The following is a 19,183-nucleotide window of genomic DNA, read 5'->3' as shown; positions in this document are numbered from 1 at the left end:
TAGAGGAATGACCCAGGATGATGGGGGGGTGGGGGGGATCAATTCAAGCCATGGAACTGGATAATTCAGGCTCCACTTCACAGTCTCTCATTGACACAGGCTAATAAAGGCCTTACCATCTTGTAGCCATACCCACTGTGGTACAAGGCCTCCTTAGCCCCTGTGATAGATGAAAAAAGAGCCAGAGGGTGTCACACCTGGTCTTCTGTCTTTAGGACAAGAAGTGACATTTATCCCTTTCCCCTAATAGCTTATTGCCCAGGACTAGTCAATACCCTTGCCTAATAACTGCAAGGGCTGGAAATGTGGAAAAATACATGAATGTTGGGTGACCACTGCTGTCTCTCACATATCACTTTTTTTAGGGCTCAATGAATAGTTGTTTTTATTTTTAGTTTTATTTTATTCCCAGTATAGTTAACATAGTGTTGTATTGGTTTCAGGTGTATATATAGTGATTCAACAATTCCAGACATCACCCAGTGCTCATCATGACAAACGTACTCCTTGATCCCCATCACCTATTTCACCCACTCCCCATTAATCTCCCTTCTGGTAACCATCAGTTTGTTCTCTATAGTTAAGAGTCTGTTTCTTGGTTTGTCTTTCTCTTTCTTTTTTTCTTTGCTCATTTGGTTTTTTAAATTCCACATATGAGATACATCATATGGTATTTGTTTTTCTCTGACATATTTTGCCTAGCATTATACTCTCTAGCTCTATCCATGTCATTGCAAATGGCAGGATTTCATTCTGTTTCATGGCTGAATAATACTATATATTCTTCTCTATATATTCATCTATTGATGGACACTTGGCTGCTTTCATAATTTGGCTATTGGAAATAATGCTGCTATAAAAAAGAGGTGTATGTACCCTCCTAGTATTTTCATATTCTTTGGGTGGATACCCAGTAGTGTGATTAGTAGATTGTAAGGTAGTTCTATTTTTAATTTTTTGAGGAACCTCCATACTGTTTTCCACAATGGGTGCACCAGTTTGCATTCCCACCAACAGTGTAAGAGGGTTCCTTTTTCTCCCCATCCTTGCCAACACTTTTGTTTCTTGTGTTTTTGACACTTGCGATACCTCATTGTAATGTTGATTTGGATCTCCCTGATGATAAATGACGATGAACATCTTTTCATGTCTGTTGGTCATCTGCAGGCCTTTGGAGAACTCTGTTCATGTCTTATGCCTGTTTTTTAATTGGATTGTTTCTTGGCTATTGAGTTGTGTAAGTTCTTTATGTATTTTGGATACTGACCCTCATAGTATCTGATTTCTATGTGGGTAAAAACAGAGGGAAAAAGCCATCCACACCAAAATATTAACATAAGCCCATAGTATTTTGGTACATTTCTAACAGTAATTTAAAGTAATTATCTAGGACTAAGACAAACCCATGTTGTAGTGGCAATGCCAAGGGGTGGCTTAGAGGTGGTAAGGTGAGAAGGTTTTAGCTTCTTCTAATAGCATCTGTCATTTTCCACCAACCAGATCTTTGCCAAATCTGATGTGGGCAATTAACATTTTCTCTTATCTAATGTAAAACATGTAAATGAATCTTCAAACTCCTTTTTAATCAGAAAACTGCTCATAAATGCCTTCTAGGAAAGAGGTGCCTGGGTGACTCAGTTGGTTAAGTATCCGACTTTGTCTAAGGCCATGATCTCATGGTTCATGAGTTTGAGCCCTGTGTGGGCTCTGTTCTGTCAGCCCAGAGCCTGGAGCCTTCTCTTGATTCTGTGTCTCCCTTTCTTTCTGCCCTCCCCCCACTCTATATATAGCATCTCTATATATGATTTTCAAGAGTGTTTATTAGGTCATTGCAATTCATGTAGCAGTCAATACAAAGAGAAATTCTTGTAGTGATCTGTTTTGTAAATGTTTTCCAGCCTCTTTTTTTAAAGGTTACACTCCAGATTGGAAGTTCTGAATAGAATTATTTTGAAAGCAAATATTTATCTGTTTTAAAAGCCCAAAGACCTTATTGTTTTCCATCCAAACACCAGCTAGAAAAATCAATATTGTCTTTTAAAAGGAAATGGTTTGGCTGCTTAAGCATCATCAGAATGCTTTCTAACAACACTAAGGCATTTAATTTTGGAAAAACAAAAATTCTGAAGAATGTTTGAAGAACACTGGGGGGAAAGGGGAAACTAACAGGTAATGAACTTCAAGAGTGTTGCCTCTTGAATACAGTGACTCAAATAATGACATTAGTTACAGATACTTGGATGGTCTAAACAATTATTATTTTATAGGATTGTTAGGTTTTGCTGCTTAATTGGGACAGTATATACCAAGTACTGGGCCCTTTGGGTGTGTGTGTGTGTGCGCGCGCGCACACGTGCGTACCCAAGTCTGGTTGCTTATTCATCTCAAAGGAAACAGGTTAAACAGAGACCTTTTCAAAGTAATCTAAGAAATGTAATCTTCTCATTATTTCATTCAAATCATTTTTAATATTGATAGTAATGAACAAATAATACCACCATGATTTATTTTTATGTAAAAATCAGTAGCATTGTTGGTTTTAATTCTCAGTTGGAAAGCATCTTTTATGACCATCAATGGAAATATTCGTTTTAATTTCATATATTATACTGTTACATGAAGTGAAATTAAGCATTTTTAATGTACATATGTGAGTATAAGTCATTTGTTTATGTTAACCTCTTATCTATTTACTAACTTATCCAAGAATTCAAGCTGGCTTACATTAATTAATAAAATAATACAGGAAAAAAATAAAGAAAAAATCAGGTATGGCAGACTGAGATAGAGTAAAATTTCTAGAAGAGAGAAAGTTAGAACACACAAGTGTTCATTGTGAGGATCATATTTATATAAATTTATCATGAAATCTATGGTGGTGAGTAAAAGACACTAGGAAAATATGAGGATTGGAATTTTTAATAAAGAGAAGCAGCTACATTATCACACGGCTCAGTTAAGCTTTAATTATGAGATGCTAAATTAATACCAATTTACACTTATTTGATTAATTATTCAATCTAAGAAGTGTAAGTACTTGGTAATAAATATTTGCATTTGAAAAGCCATAACCAAAGGAAAATCTGTTTTTGATACCTATTTCATGTACTAATTTGTTGCTAGTAAGAAAATCAGTTTAGTAGCAGCTGCAAATGCACTTGAATTTGATGGAATTGTAATTATAGAGGGAGGAAAAAAAACTGATAGCAAAGTAAACAGAGTGAAACAGTACTAAAACGAAAATAGAACTGATTTGCCTGTTTCTCTGAAAAATTCCAGGTGTTGTCAAAGTGGATTACGGAGATGTGTCAGTCAGAAAAACACTAAGAGAAAATCTGAAGTGTAAGCCCTTTTCTTGGTACCTTGAAAACATCTATCCGGACTCCCAGATCCCAAGACGTTATTACTCACTTGGTGAGGTATGAATTATTTATTTTGGTTAAGTTATAAATATATTTTGCAAATGGAGCAATTTCTAAGGAACTCAATGTTTTTTTATGTTATGAATAAAATGGTTTAAGCGTTTTTAAATAGATCTATTTTAAGTAAATTCTCAAGTCACTTATAGTCTCAAATACTGTAAAGGTCTTTATCACTGAGATTTGCAAAAGTAAGGGATAGTTTAAGACTAGTATTTTCTTGTTTATTTACCAACAGGTCAGAAACTTTCTGGTCATATGGATCTTCCACTCTTATAATTTCTTGTGAACGCTAAGAGCTTTGGTTTAAGTGGATAAAATCTATATTTAATGTATTGAAACTAAACCTGATAATTTTAAAACTTACTTATTAATCCATTAAAAATAATGTTTTCTGGGGGCACCTGCGTGGCTCAGTCAGTTAAGCGTCCGACTTCAGCTCAGGTCATGATCTCACAATTTATGGGTTCGAGCCCCACGTCAGGCTCTGTGCTGACAGCTCAGAGTCTGGAGCCTGCTTTGGATTCTGTGTCTCCCTCTGTCTCTCTGATCCTTCCCCACTCGTGCTCACATGCGCTCGCTCACTCTCAAATAAACATTGAAAATTTCTTTTAAAAAAATCATGTTATCTGGGGACACCTGGGTAGCTCAGTTGGTAAGCATCTGACTCTTGATCTCAAGGTCATAAGTTCAAGCTCTACATTGGGCTCCATTCTGGGCATGGAATCTACTTAAAAAAAAAAATGGATGATGATGATGATATCCATTACATGTTAATATAAGTAATATGTTTAAAAAAATATATTTTCCAAAGCAAAATCAAATAGTAAGATTAGCATCAGTTATATTTTTGTAAATTGCATTACTGTCTGGCCTAATAGAAGTTAACTGGAGTCATCTGTTTTGGTACTCAGTCTACTGTAATATCACACATCGTGTAGCCTCTGAGAGTCTCCTTGTACATCCATGAGGAGTAATATCTCAGTGTAATTTAAATCGTGTTGACTGTGTAGGCCCACTGAAAACCACTGACCCTATGCCATTGTTTTCTAAAATGTCTATTATCTTTAGAAATACGTAGTTGGTTTCATTATGACTATATAAACATATATTCAGTGTCTCAAACTTAAAACCCATTCCTTTATGAATTATATGTTCCAAATTTGTAATTTTCCACCTAATAGGGATTAGATTTGAGAATCATAACTAATTTAATACTGGCTGTAATTAAATAATTTTGACAGCAATGATGCAATGCACTTGGAAAATAATTATTAATTAGGTTTGTCCTTAGGTTAAAATTGCCATTTTCTTGGATCATAATAGAATATCTGAAATGTATAGAATATAATCTAGCACTTTTTTGGTTGATTTGCTGGAAATAAAAATCTGTAACTTTAATCTATAAATGTAATTTATTTATGATTAAGTAGAAAATGATTGAAGAAAAAAAACACTGAAACTGGGTGGACCCCTACCTGAATTGTTTTTTTTTTTTAATTTTTCAACATTTATTTATTTTTGGGACAGAGAGAGACAGAGCATGAACAGGGGAGGGGCAGAGAGAGAGGGAGACACAGAATCGGAAACAGGCTCCAGGCTCTGAGCCATCAGCCCAGAGCCCGACGCGGGGCTCGAACTCACGGACCGTGAGATCGTGACCTGGCTGAAGTCGGACGCTTAACCGACTGCGCCACCCAGGCGCCCCGTTGAATTGGTTTTTAAAGGCTGTTTTTCTGTGCCACATCCCGGCACTATTTGTCAAATCTCCTCTTCCTGGTTAACCATGTAAATATCTCTTTATAGAATCTTTCAGTTTACATCTATTTAACCTTAATCTGAATAATGTGCAAAGATTCATGTGTAATAACAGTGAATGTATGACTTTCTAAGTGTCATTCTAGTTAATAGTCCTGTGCCTCAGGGTGGTGTTGTTTTTAATTCTTGTTGGCTTTTATTGAGGGGAGGTTGTTGCCATTGTTTTTCAAATATGCAATATTTCCACGTAAGTACTAATGTTACAGTGATTTATATTTAATACATAAAAAAATGAGTGCTTTTTAAACTAGAACACTGTTTGCATGCTAGTTATTATGATCTAATGCTACTGAAGATCATCAATATTTAATACTTTCTTTCATTTCTTTACTGAAAAGTTTAACAATTGTGAACTTGACAATACCCTAAGAAGAAGGGCATGTTTCCATTCTTATAGTAGAGTGTTTCTCTGGCTGCAGTCAGTGGACCCAGCTAATGAGTAAATATGGATTACTTTTTCTAAAATGAGGTATCACCAGGGCATATAACAAAACAGATAAGAGTAAGGAGACTTTTTTGAAATTCTCTGGGGCCACCAGAGTGACTCCTGAGAAAGGGCTCTAAAACAGAACCTAGATATTTACTTCTGTGTTAAAAATCCAATTTTATGGGGTGCCTGGGTGGCTCAGTCCGTTGACCGTCCCACTTCGGCTCAGGTCATGATCTTGCAGTTCGAGGGTTTGGGCCCCACGTGGGGCTATGTTCTGACAGCTCAGAGCCTGGAGCTTACTTTGAGTTCTGTGTCTCCGGCTCTCTCTGTCCCTCCCCCGCTCATTCTCTCTCTCTCAAAAATAAACATTAAAAATTTTCTCTTTAAATCCAATCTTATGGTTTTCTGTGCTACATCAAGGAAACCTAATTAACTGACTTGCTAAAAAACTAAAAATATAGTGTGGGTAAATTCCTTTGTACAACCTACTGATTTTGAATTGGCTGTCTTCTGTGATAGATCAGTTGGCCGTATTTTAATGTACAGAAATGGATTGAAAGAGAGAGATTGCACCTTTCTGGGCTTTTGAAACATATCCAGAAAAGGCAGCGTGTTGTATGGAAAAAATCCCAGACCTTGGAGGCAAGCAGAGGAAGGTTTAAATCCTGAAGTCATAGCTTACTACTCAAATGGCACTAGGTATCCTCTCTGCTGCCTGTTAGCAATGTGAAGACAATCATAAAGGGCTATAGTGATGATTGAAGATATAAAGCATCTAGCATAATGCCTTGCAAGGAGTAGTAGAGCAGCATCAGTAGTAACAGTTATTGTAATTATTATAGCTATCATTTACTGATGTCTCATTTAGTCAAACACTACGCTAGATGCCTTATAACAATTCCATGTATATTTAAAAAGTATTTAATTTCTTATTAAAAAATCTCAACTCCATGACTTGGGATTTATTATTATCCCCATTTAAAATGGCAACTGACGGGGCGCCTGGGTGGCGCAGTCGGTTGAGCGTCCGACTTCAGCCAGGTCACGATCTCACGGTCCGTGAGTTCGAGCCCCGCGTCAGGCTCTGGGCTGATGGCTCGGAGCCTGTTTCCGATTCTGTGTCTCCCTCTCTCTCTGCCCCTCCCCCGTTCATGCTCTGTCTCTGTCTGTCCCAAAAATAAGTAAAAAAACGTTGAAAAAAAAATTTTAAAATGGAAACTGACATATAGAAGTTTTATGTGATTCACCTATAGGTCATTGAGCTACCTATTAAAGTCAGGATTCAAATACATGTTAGTCTGACATTAAAGCTTGCTTTTTCTTATAATTAGAAAGACAAAATAGCTTGTATTACTACAGTTTACTCAAAGTGCTTTCATTAAATAAGAGGTGGAGTTGGAATCTATATGTTACATGCTAAGGATGCAAAGTCAAATAAGTGAAACCCTTTACTCTTAACCCATTCTACCGAAATGGGGGCAGGAGATATGGCAAAAAAAAAAAAAAAAAACAAAAAAAACAAAAAAAAACAACCCACAAATAGTTAAGAAATCCCAAGAAATAAAAGATGCCCTATATGAAGTACATAGGCATGCTATGAAGTGCTGCTTCAAAATCCCCCAAAATTCAAAAATCTATGAGATATAATAAGTTTTAAACTTGGATAGTGGGATATTAATGTGCTGTAGTTTTCCACTTTAAAACAAGCCTTAAAGAGATGCAATCTAGCATCTGTTTCCATGGAAACAGAAGGACAATTTTACCAAGCACTACTTCCCAATTCAATTTTGCATAGTCATGTATACATAATTTAAGACGGACATTTTGATAATGAGTTTGGGATCAACTGTTAATGGACAACAGACATTTACTTAAAGCTTTTTCTTTCTTACCTCCTGCCATTAACCATTTTTGGAAGAAAGTAAAAGCTGTCTTTCCTTATACAAGAAGGTTATTTTTTTTTCAAGTAGTGGGAGCCTCAGAGTGGTATCAGATATCTAAGCTACTTATCAAGACAACAAATGAGTTCTTTGTAATATGTATATTTCTCATAGGTGCTCATCACTTAATTTAAAATGAAATTGGTAGCATTTAACAATTTTAAGTTTCCTTAAACTTCAATGTTGTTCAAAGCCTGTTATTTAATATCACAGTGTACTGGTGAATATAAATGCTTCCCTGTCAATTTTTTTCTTTATAACATTTTTAGCTGTTTTGGAAGATGCAAATGTGATATTCAGTTTCTCGTTATCCTGTATCATCACCAAAATTATCATTAGGAAAATTATTGATATCAGTGTCTTAATTTCTTATGTTTGAATCTTACTCAGGTAATTGAAATATTACTTTATCCAGCCCATGAATTACATACAATTCCCAATGGGAAGTTAAAAGCTGTGCAATTGTTTTGAACTAAAACCTTTAAATAGCTTAATGAAGCATGTGCCTTTTAGGCTCAGGAAGCATATCATAATGGGATAAGGAAGTTGAGTTCTTTATATCATTAAATTCTTTCTTAACTAGCCCTTTAGCTTATGGAGATTGAGAATGTCAGTTTCTGATCTTGTAAATATAAAGGCCAATTTCAGTACAATAGAATTGAAAAATAAGATTCTAAAGTCGTATGTCTCACCTCAAGTTTTTGGACCAATGACAGGCCAGCATTTTGAGGGGAAAAAATGCATTGTGAGCTATGTAGAATACAGGAGTATCAGGAGAAAGGGATTTCTGTAGCCAAGTGACTTGACTCTTGGGGCTCATAATTTACACTTGCATGTTGCTTCAGAGATGTTTAGACATTAGCCTGTGCAGTTTGGATTGCCTTCCTGACCTCACAACTTCTTTTTCCTTTTGTATCCTTTAACCATAGCAGCTTTGGTTAAGGGTGCTGTTGTATATTGGTACCATATTCTATAAATATTGTTAAAAAGCAAATTTGTGTAACTAAAAATAGGAAACGTGAAGCTGCTAGGCTTCAGGGATTGAGGGTACAATCAGTGACAGCTGAACTCAGAGGCTAACATGCTTAGAGATTTACCCTCTGTTGGTAATCAGATCTATTTATAGATCCACAGCCTTCCTGACCTTTCAATAGGATAACCAGTGAGGAAGCCTCCTTTTAGATAATTTACACAAACGGCATATTCTCTCTGCCCATCATTATGTTTCTAAAACTCTTTGGGATCCAGTAGCTAATTTTCAACCCAGGATAACTGAACATGCCTATGTACAGAAAAAAAAAATGTTACTCCTTCATCAGATGTTAATTTGAAGGCCGTTGGGTTGTGTAACCCACCTGAGAACAAAGTGAGTTTATCACCTAAAAAAAAATTTTTACTTCACATTGCTGATAGACTAGAACTAATTCTAATTGTATTACTTAAATAGATATTGGCACAAACAATCATAACAAATTACATGCCAATTAGGCATTTACTGAATTCTCTCAATATTCTTGTTGTGTGCTTTTGTTATCCACCAAAATAAATGAAATTATTTGATTTTCTATGCTCTTTACATTGAGTGTATGTGTGTGGAGAGGGATAAATATGTCATATAGTCAGAATTTTAAAATTGGGGCATTTTAAACCCAGGTCTACATAAGCAGTCAGCTTGGATTTTTTAAATATATAGATTTTGCACTCATCCTTCTGATTTATGCACAATTTGGTAAAGAGAAAAATCTACTTAAATGCATATTCACTACAGCAATTATAATATGGAAACATTAACATTAAACTGGAATTCACTGCAAATGTGCCTATTTTCTTCAGAAGTAAAGAGAAACCAAACGCGGTTGACATATGTAAAATAATGATAATGAGTAACATAATGTGCAATTGAAAGATAAGCATGTGTTGGAGTAATTAAAGCAAAAAACTATTTTAAGTTTAGATTATTATCTTTAGAATGGATTTTACATATTGGTTTCAAAATGCAAAGGTATGAGGGAGAGGGGGGAGTATATGCCTCTTTTCTAGAACTGAGAGTTCTCATTGTTGCTTGCTGTTACAATCCAGCAGAGGGAGCAAAAGCTAATGAACAAACTATGTAAGTTGTAAGAACATTACCATGGCTGCTGCTGAGTAGAAACATTTAGAAAAAGGCTTGCTGATTTCAAACACAAAAACACAAGTGGGAAAAATACTCTCAATTTTATGTCATTAAAAATTGTTTCCAAGCAATAAAAGATTATGTGTAAACAAAGGAATCTCAAAGCAGACAACAATTAAAGTTAAAACTATGTTGGCCCTATGCCACATATTCACAGATACCCCATACCATAAGCAATGAGTCAAAACAATTTTCCAGGTCTGAGAAGTACCAGCCTGCTCTTCTTATGTGAATACAGGTAATAAAATAGAATTGGTAAGGAATTTCTAATGAATGAAGATCATCAGTGGTTGGCTGCCTAGATTTTTCTCAGAATTAATGGCATTACCAAGTAATTGGTAATGTTTTCAGTAATATGGTACCAGTGATGAGATCAGGGTCTTTCCTGAAGTTGACTGTTTTACTTAAACAACATTCTTTGAGGCCCCAGGGTACACTTAGAAAGGTTCTGCTTTAAAAATCACACAGGATCATCCTAAATCACATATTTTGCATCTCAAAAGATAAGGTACATAGATTGAACTTTCCTGTATGCCAATACCTTATCATTTACAGTAAGAGTTGCTTGATGAGGACTGTCAGTACACATTGGTGACCATTTTTATATTTTTATGAAAATAAAGCAGATTCCCATAGTGTTGGGTTCACTGACTTGAGAATAATCTGATGTATACTAACCTGCATGGATTTTTCTTTTTAATCTGAATTGTATCAGCCTAGTGACATAAACCTTTAGATATTGTCTCTATCCAGGTTCTGTCTCTGTCTCTCAATTTTTAAGTTGGCTATTGATACCCATTCTGTGTTCTATCCTTTTTGCATCTAATGTCATCCTAGCCATAGCCAGAAATGATTTACATGACCTCAGCCCAACAGTGGGGCATCTAGTCTTCATGATTTAGTCCCCTAGGTCTGATCCTAGCCTGCTTTCATGTGTCTTGTTCCATATGTCTTCACCATTGTCTGAATGACCTGTTGTACCCTTTACCTCTGGTTAGCTAGAACTCAATCCTTCCTTGCTCCTTCCTCTCATCTCCTTTCTGATAAATACTGCTTGCCTATCTGGAGGTCAGGACTGGGCAATTCCCAATGTCATTATAATAGCTCTCAATTCCTTATTTGGACAAATTATTTAACTTCATTGTATCTTAATATTTTCATTTATGAAATGGGGGCAATAGGTTGGTTGTAAATATTAAATTACCTGTTACACATAAGTGCTTGGAACAGCACATAGCACATACAATTATAATGATTGCTAATTATTATTATTGCAGTGGCAGTGGTATTAGTGGTGGTGGTCGTCACCCCATCTCATCTCATTCTGACAGCTGTCCTAAACCACTGACTCCTATTTGTTTCTAGTCCAGATCCCAAATCTAGCCAACTTCATCAGATTTGACTTGAGCTTCTATTTTATATCTCCTTAGCACCTGCTATATCCTCAGGGACAGGTAATATTACATGTCTAGAAACTACCAAATCATTTTGTGGAATAGTTAGAACATTATCAAAAATAGCACAAGCATCTTTTCATGAAGTCCCCCAAATCAGTCTATTTTAGAAATCCAAAAATAAACAGTGGCAGCAGTGATGCAGTGTTTGAATCTCTTTGAGTTCTCCCATTAAAACAGAGCATCCAGGATAGCAAAACAAAAAATTGATAGAAAACACTATCAAATTAGGTGGCAGGTATTCTCACAAATCCCAAAATAGAAGTTGTCAATTTCATGACCATGTGATACTCCAATCTTTGCCGGAGGAAGCAAAGAAAGCAATGGGATGTCTGATGGAAATGAGACCCAGATAACCCCCAAAGTGCTTACAGATACTCATGAGAAATTGCCTCAGGCCACTTTGATAATAGTAGCTGAAACTGGGAGAGGTGTTTCTATACAGTCCAATTTGTAAGTCAGTGAAAAGTCTCCTTTCTAATGTCTGAAAGGCTTACACACTCTGAGACTTGTGATTTCTTAAAACTCACTAGCTGAAGTTCCTTCTTAGAAGAAACTTCTAGGAATAAAGCCCAATTAAGGGGTAAGAGACAATGAGGACAAAGGAAATGGAAAATCCAGATGAAAATAGGAGAAATGAACAGAACCAGGAGATCTCAAAAAACAGAAGGCTATTATTTCAACTTTTCAGAAAAGTACAGGAACGGGAGAGCCAGACTTATGAAGTTAGTTAGAAGTGGTCTTCTATATCAACATTCCCAGTTGGGACAGCTGGGAACATTTGCCCTTCAACTTTCCCACTGGGCACTGAGGGAATCGACTTTACTATGAAGACCTTCTTTTCTCTCCACCAGCACCCAGAGTCTTCAAAATAGGTAGTCCTCCAGCTAGCAAGTACTCCACTATGTTCTATTGATGCAAGGGGTTTCAACCCTGAATACACACTCAAGTTATGTGCAGAGGTTTAAGCTCTCTCCTGGTCCTATTCTAGACCATTTGGATCAGAATCTATGAGGGCGAGGCCAGGCAGAAGCATATTATAAAAGCTTTCCAGATGGGAACCACTGAAAAAGTTACTTTAGAAAGGAAGACTAATTATAATAGTAATGTCACCATTTAACATCAAAAACCTGCATAACTCCCTCCAAAATGGTAGTTGCTAAACTTTGCTGGACATTAGAATTACCTGGGGGGATTTTAAAACCCCAGATGGCCAAGTGATACCCTCCACCATCTAAATGGGAATGTGTGCACTTGGGAATCAGGCAACAGAAGAGTTTAAAGATTCCAGCTAATTCCCAAAAATAGAAAAGAAAGAAATGGTCTCCTGATAAAACCCTCTCTCTTAAAAGGTCAGGAGAATTGGATTCATGTAATAATAAGAACAATAATAATTAGAAGAGGATGGCCACAGTAAGAATAAAGATAACAAGGAGGGGAATGATCTCTCTACAAACAATGCATGAACACCAAAGCTTTATGCCCATAGACAGGAAAAGTGTACCTAATATTTCAAAATGAACTAAAATAAATTGTATAATGATAAAATGTAGAAAAGAATGCTATAAATCAAACTTAGAAATACTTTTAAAATGAGTGCGTGAAATGTAGTAAAGAATTAGAAATTAAAGAATGAATTCATTTAGAAACAAAGGCTAACCTTGAAACAACACAAGTCAATAATCCCAGAAACCCCCAATAATTCCACTTTTAATAGAAGGTCACACATAGAAGAGAAGCAAGAAGATCCAAAGCAATAGGATTTTCTAATGGGAAAAATCAAAACAATAAAATAAAATGAACATTACTAACTATAATTTAAGAAAATGCTTTCCTGAAAGTAAAATTGAAACTACATGTTGAAAAGGAATGCTATGTTTCTGGAAGAGTGATCCAGAATGAATGATATTAAGATGCATAGTGGTAACTCTATTGAACTTTAAAGAAAAACATCAGTTTGGCATTCAAGCAAATAGACATTTGTAAAAAAGAATAAGGCAAAGAAAACCAGATTATCATTTGATTTTTCAAAAGCAACTATTTACGCTGGAAGTAAATTGCATAACATTTTAAAGATACACAAGGAAACAGATTGTGAGTCAAGGATTTCAGATATACCAAATTGATTTTCAAATATAAAGGCCATATATATATTTATCAACATGCAAGAACTCAGAAAATTGTTTCCAGTAAAGGGAAACATCATTGGTCCATTGGCTCAGGCAAAACCCTGGAATGCTTCTTGTCTTTTTTTCCTCTCATAGCTCATATCCAATTCAATCACAAATCTTATTTGGGTCTGTCTTAAAAACATCCCCAGTTTGACCTATCCACCTCTATCGCTATCCTATTTCAAGCAGCCACCATCTCTAGCCGGCATGACGACAAGACTCCCCTTACGTGTTTCTCTGCCTCCACTCCTTACTCCCTCTAATCTGTTCTCACAGCAGCCAGAGAAAGCTATAAATAGGTCATCTTCAGGCTTAAACACTTAATGATTTCTTACTTTATTTAGCGTTGGATACCTCTCTCCTCTGCCCCTTGTTCACTGCACCCTGGCCACATTGCTAAGCTTGTTGTTTGACTCAGTTTTTCTCAGCTGCAGAGAGCATATATTTGCTGTTCCCTCTGTCTGGAATACTTCCCCACACATGGAAATATGGTTATTCTCTCACATTACTAAGGTATATCTTCAAGTATCATTTTCTCAGAGTGGCCTTCCTAGTCCCCTATCTAAAATAGTACTCCTTCCATCACTTTCTCTACCCTTCCTGTGTTCTTCATAGAAGTTCTTGAGCTTCTGATATATTACAAATGTATTTGTGCATTAAACTCTTCTCTAAAATATAAGCTTCATGGTGGAGAGAACTATGTTTATTTCGTTCACTTCAGTAGCCTCAGCACCTTCAATGGTGTTTACATGAAGTATACATACTCTCAATAATATTTGTTGGATAAATGCATTCAAAAGAGGAGTTACAGACCAAGCGTATAGGTCTATAAGCTATAGGTTAATAATAATTACTGAGGACAAAATACTTTGGAAGCACCCTTAAGTTCTGTGCTTAGTTTGTCAAAAAGTAGGATGATATGCATCCTCATATGTCCCTTTAAAATGCTACTGTCAGAGTATGTACAGGTCTGAATATGGCTTCAAATCTTTTGTCCATCAAAAAGACAAAATTTTATAAATGACAGCATGTTGCCCCTTTAATTATTAACCAGAATCTATTTAAGTATCATGAATCTAGCAGAGGTCCTCTGAATCAGATTGCATAGCTTACATGTAAAGGTGAATTAATCATTTTGTGACAATTTATTCCTCTAAGGGTTATAGTATTATACTACTCTGTACTTTTTAAGAATAATATAGCATTTTATTATTTCTCAAGAAGTCTGCCTTTTATGAAATGTTAAGAAAGTCGGATATAAAGAATTTAAATATAAACTTTTATGTCATGTGTTGATTAGGTCATATGCAACATAGGCAGCCTGATAAACATCATCTATCAATTGTCACCTTTCTCAATTCTGTCAAGCTACAGGTCCTGAAACCTTTAATCTTCGCTTATAGTCTCAGTATCCTTCAGTGCCTGAACCAACCTATATCAGATTAAGAGTGTATTTCAGCCCTAAACCTACCAGTGTGGAACTTGAACATGATTTTGCTTCTTGAAGTTTACGTCCTTTCTCTTTAACATTCATGGTGTGTTCTGATCTTTCTAATGTGTTGCAGCTCAGGTTCTTGATGAAAGGATCTATAATCCTGCTCTAAATCTCAATGCATTGACACTTCTGCTCAGCTCTTTCAACCTTTGCAAAGTATGAATTCCAATCCCCACTATTCTCAATTGCTGACTGGGGCCTTAAAGCAAATCACACCACTTTTCCCAATTCCAGGAACATTACTTGCCCTTTGCATTCTGCATCAGACAAAAAAGTGATTCATATAAACCTCATCTATCCTTTTTAGAAGTTTGTGATCTTATTCATTTGCCAATATGAAGATAGAAATATGTACCTAAAGCATAGATGACTAATTAGATGTATGCAAATAATGTATAAGTGAATAGTAAGATATGCAGGTTCTAGTAAGAGTCACAGCTAAGAACTTTTCGGAAGCAGAGTGGACAAGTATAAATACATACTTGTAGTTTAGACTAAGGGAAAAATTAAAAACATTCCCATTCCATTTATTAGAAATGCCTTTTTAATTATTCGTTCGTGCTTGATTTAGTAATTTTAGCATCTTTAAACTCAATGATTGGCTTTTGTAATTACATGTGTCCCAAAGACAAATTGACATTATGTTAATTATGGAACTAATGCAGTATTTGAGTTTAAACCAAGAATCTTATGCTTGCACTTGGCAATTTAATCTTGTTTTTGAGGGATTTTTAATATGAAATCACCATTTAGATTTATAATAGCTCTTCTTAGGTCAACTCTTTTCCATTAAGTTTGGCGTTAGGTATGAAAAAAGATGAATGGATATGTTTTAGTTACAGAAATAAACAATAATTAATCTTTATTAACATATGGAATATCTAGTAATAAAGCAATCTAAAGACACATAAATTTGATATTTATCCAATTTGTTTCAATTCCTTTGCATATGGTACCACAGGAGTTCAAGAATAGACTATGGATTTTTGAGTGGAATTTGGCAACTGCCCTAATTTTAAAAGGATTTGGGAATGAATAATTTGTAATATGTAGATATTTCCCCATTCTCTGATACTATGCTATAAACAAGGAGTGCCTCTTGATTATATGCTAATGACAATGCCATTGCTGTTCAAGTTTACTTAAGTAGGAGTTTAGACAGAAAAAGACAAATATTTTGTGTTCTTCTTGGAGAAATTTCCTTGCAAACATGTATCATCTTATTATCAATATACAATTTGATAACACCAGGAAGACTTTCTGACATGTTTTTGTATGTTTCCTTTAGATAAGAAATGTTGAAACCAACCAGTGTTTAGACAACATGGGCCGCAAGGAAAATGAAAAAGTGGGTATATTCAACTGTCATGGTATGGGAGGAAATCAGGTAAACTCTTTTTTTTTTTATCAGCTTCATCTTTGGGGGAGAATATTGCTGTGAAGCAATCATAGTAAATCAGGACTCGCATGCCAATAACAATAAAGTCTTAGCTTAAGAAATTAATGGGCATTCAAATCAAGAACTAATTTGCCTATTACCCTAAGTATCTTAAGAAAGCGGTACAGAATTTAATAGGGCAGCATTTTCAATGATCCCAATTAATGAAGATAACCAAATATTTTAGACCTATCTCATTTTACCATGTATGGGCAGATGAGGACCACATTTTATTCTGTTATTAACTGAATAGTATGAAATAACCCCTCAACTATGATGTTTTCCCAATGGTGTGTATTCTAAATTGTTTTTGTATATGTTTATGTGTATCGTGTTTTCTATGAATTTCTGGAGTTCAGTAAAATTTTTAAGTGCATGAGTAAGCACATCTGTTACATTTTTGCTTTGGGTGTCTGAAGATGCTCTTTGGACCAGGTAAAAATGTAGTATTTAAACAAAATTGATGCTTGATTAAAAGTCCAAGACAGCATTTTTTTTTTTTTTGCGTGTTGCAGTCCAATTATTAGAGCCCTGTCAGACTATAACAAGGTTTCTTGTACGTTCTTTAAATGTTGAAAAGTGGCTCTGCAAGGTGGGCATGTGGAGGCTGCTTAGCTGTGAGTCTTCAGATGGGGCAGCCCTGCTGTTGTGGCCATTTTGAGAAACAGAATTTGGAATTTGTAGAGATTTATAATAGAGTTTGAAGTAGCTAATCCTCAGTAGACAAGTTGTCTACAAAAGTTGAGGAGACATACACCAGTGAGTTCTTTGTTTAGAGTAAAATTAGGAAACAAAAGTTATTCTGTCCAGCACATCATGGTTACAGAGGTAATGCAGTTGAATGTGTCAAGAATCTACAGAGAAAAAGCAATAGCCATGTTGAGTTTTGACACTATACTTCAAATAGGATCTGTGTGATTCAATGGAGAACGTTAAAAAAGGAATTTTTTAAAAACCAAAAAAAATATTTATTAAAATCCTAATTGTCCAAAATTTCAATGTAAGCAGGAAAATATTTAAACCATAGTCTCTAAATTAAAGCATGGAAAAGTAACTTTATGAAACAAAATAGGAACAACAATATAGGCAGAACAATGGCAGAGCACTCACAAATAGTTAAGCTTGTATATTGATTCACCGTGAATGTGAGAGGCCTCTCCTACCAGAACCAATGTAATCCTAATTAATTCAGCTGGAAATGGAAAAGTTGAACTGTTAGAGGACTAACTGTGCAGTGTTTAATTTTTTCCCAAATGACAGTAAGAAATTTGAAAGTAGTCAACTCTTAACATTTGTCTGGGTCCTCAGTGACTTTGTCAAGAAACCAAAAACTTTCTATCTTTGCATTCTTCTATCCATAAAGTTACCTTTAATCATTGGCTGGTCACATGAGGGCTGCTGAAACTCCAGATATCATGTCCACTTTCAAGGCAGGAAGAAATAGGGGTAGAGAAGAGCTGCAGTAACCATGATTGTCCTTTTATTAGGAAAAACAAGACTCCCTAAAGGCTTTACATACCTCCCTATAAGTCTTTTTGGCCAGAAATGTGTTACTTGAATACCTCTAGCACAAAAACACTGAATATTTTACTACACTTACATGTGACTACTCCATACAGTTCATTTACCATGGATACTGAGTGGACATGTATAAGTGTCTCCCATAATGTGTTTCAGCAGCTTATGAAAAAAGGTCAACTGATCATCTGGACCATGATGATCTATAGAATTCCAAAAAGCCACACTATTTACGACATCCTTCTGATTCTAATGCAGATGAAAATGAAGGAGGAATATAACCTAGATGATTTATCCTAAGTTTTTTTTAATGTTTTTTTATTTATTTTTGACAGAGCATGAGCGGGGGAGGGGCAGAGAGAGGGAGACACAGAATCCGAAGTAGGCTCCAGGCTCTGAGCTATCAGCACAGAGCCTAACGCAGGGCTCGAGCTCATGGACTGCAAGATCATGACCGGAGCCGAAGTCAGACGCTCAACCGACTGAGCCACCCAGGCACCCCAATCCTCCTAAAGTTTTTTAAGTTGCCATAGTATTAAAAAGGATAACTAGTCATATATCTGTATTTTTCTAAATGACACAAAACACCTGGATCATAAATGTTAAAAATTACATTATTCATTTATACGTGTTCAAATATGCAGGAATAAGCTACCCCACTCTACCATAATCTTCTTGTTGGCAGGGACTATGTCTTACTCCTGTCTTCATCTCCAGCCATTGGCTGAGTGCCTGGGATATGGCAGGTACCTAACAACTATGTAGACATTGCCAAAAAATGTTATTGTCATAGTAACCAAAAGTATCTGAAGACACCAATCTTAGGGATTCATTAATAAAGTGAACAAACAAGAAGCAAAAAGCCCATACCTACATGTATTCTAATGTTTCTATATTACCAACTTAATGGCAAGATAGAAGTTAAAACCAGTATTTTCCATCTACATAAATTCAGGTCTACAAATACACATAGAAAAAAGTCTATATAGGAGCCCTTTTTGTTATAACATGAACAATGGATATGACTAAATATTTACCCAGACAGGAATGTTTAAAGAAATCACAGTGCATCTATAATATAGAATACTATATAGCCATTGGAGTAAGAGAGGTCTATATTTATTATCATGGAAAATTGAAAGGGAAGAAATTTGGAATATGACTTACTTTGAATGATTTTATTTATGAAAAATATATAAACATTTTTCTCAAAGTATCTATAATACCTATATTTATATAAATGTAATATAATCTGTTAAGAATGCTTAGAAATCTATCTGGAATATAATTACCTCTGCTGAGAACAATGAATTGGAATGGGAAATTT

General features: G+C 35.4%; 1 protein-coding gene across 2 annotated transcripts in view; it reads left to right on the top strand.

Annotated features, from left to right (window-relative positions):
- GALNT13 (polypeptide N-acetylgalactosaminyltransferase 13) overlaps positions 1-19,183 on the top strand; it is a 470,520-nt gene that overhangs the window by 407,538 nt on the left and 43,799 nt on the right. For both annotated transcript variants that reach the window (XM_047085690.1, XM_047085689.1), the window contains exons 8-9: positions 3,280-3,419; positions 16,189-16,287. In XM_047085690.1, coding sequence (XP_046941646.1) covers positions 3,280-3,419; positions 16,189-16,287 — 239 coding nt within the window. The remainder of the gene's footprint in view (positions 1-3,279; positions 3,420-16,188; positions 16,288-19,183) is intronic.

This window comes from Lynx rufus, unplaced genomic scaffold (genome assembly GCF_022079265.1).
Source record: "Lynx rufus isolate CCGP_SWC_20201006 ecotype Redwood Valley unplaced genomic scaffold, mLynRuf1.p SCAF_2, whole genome shotgun sequence".
Taxonomy (NCBI): Eukaryota; Metazoa; Chordata; class Mammalia; order Carnivora; family Felidae; genus Lynx; species Lynx rufus.
The sequence above is the reverse complement of the archived record's forward strand: the minus strand, read 5'-3'. Positions and strand labels throughout refer to the sequence as shown.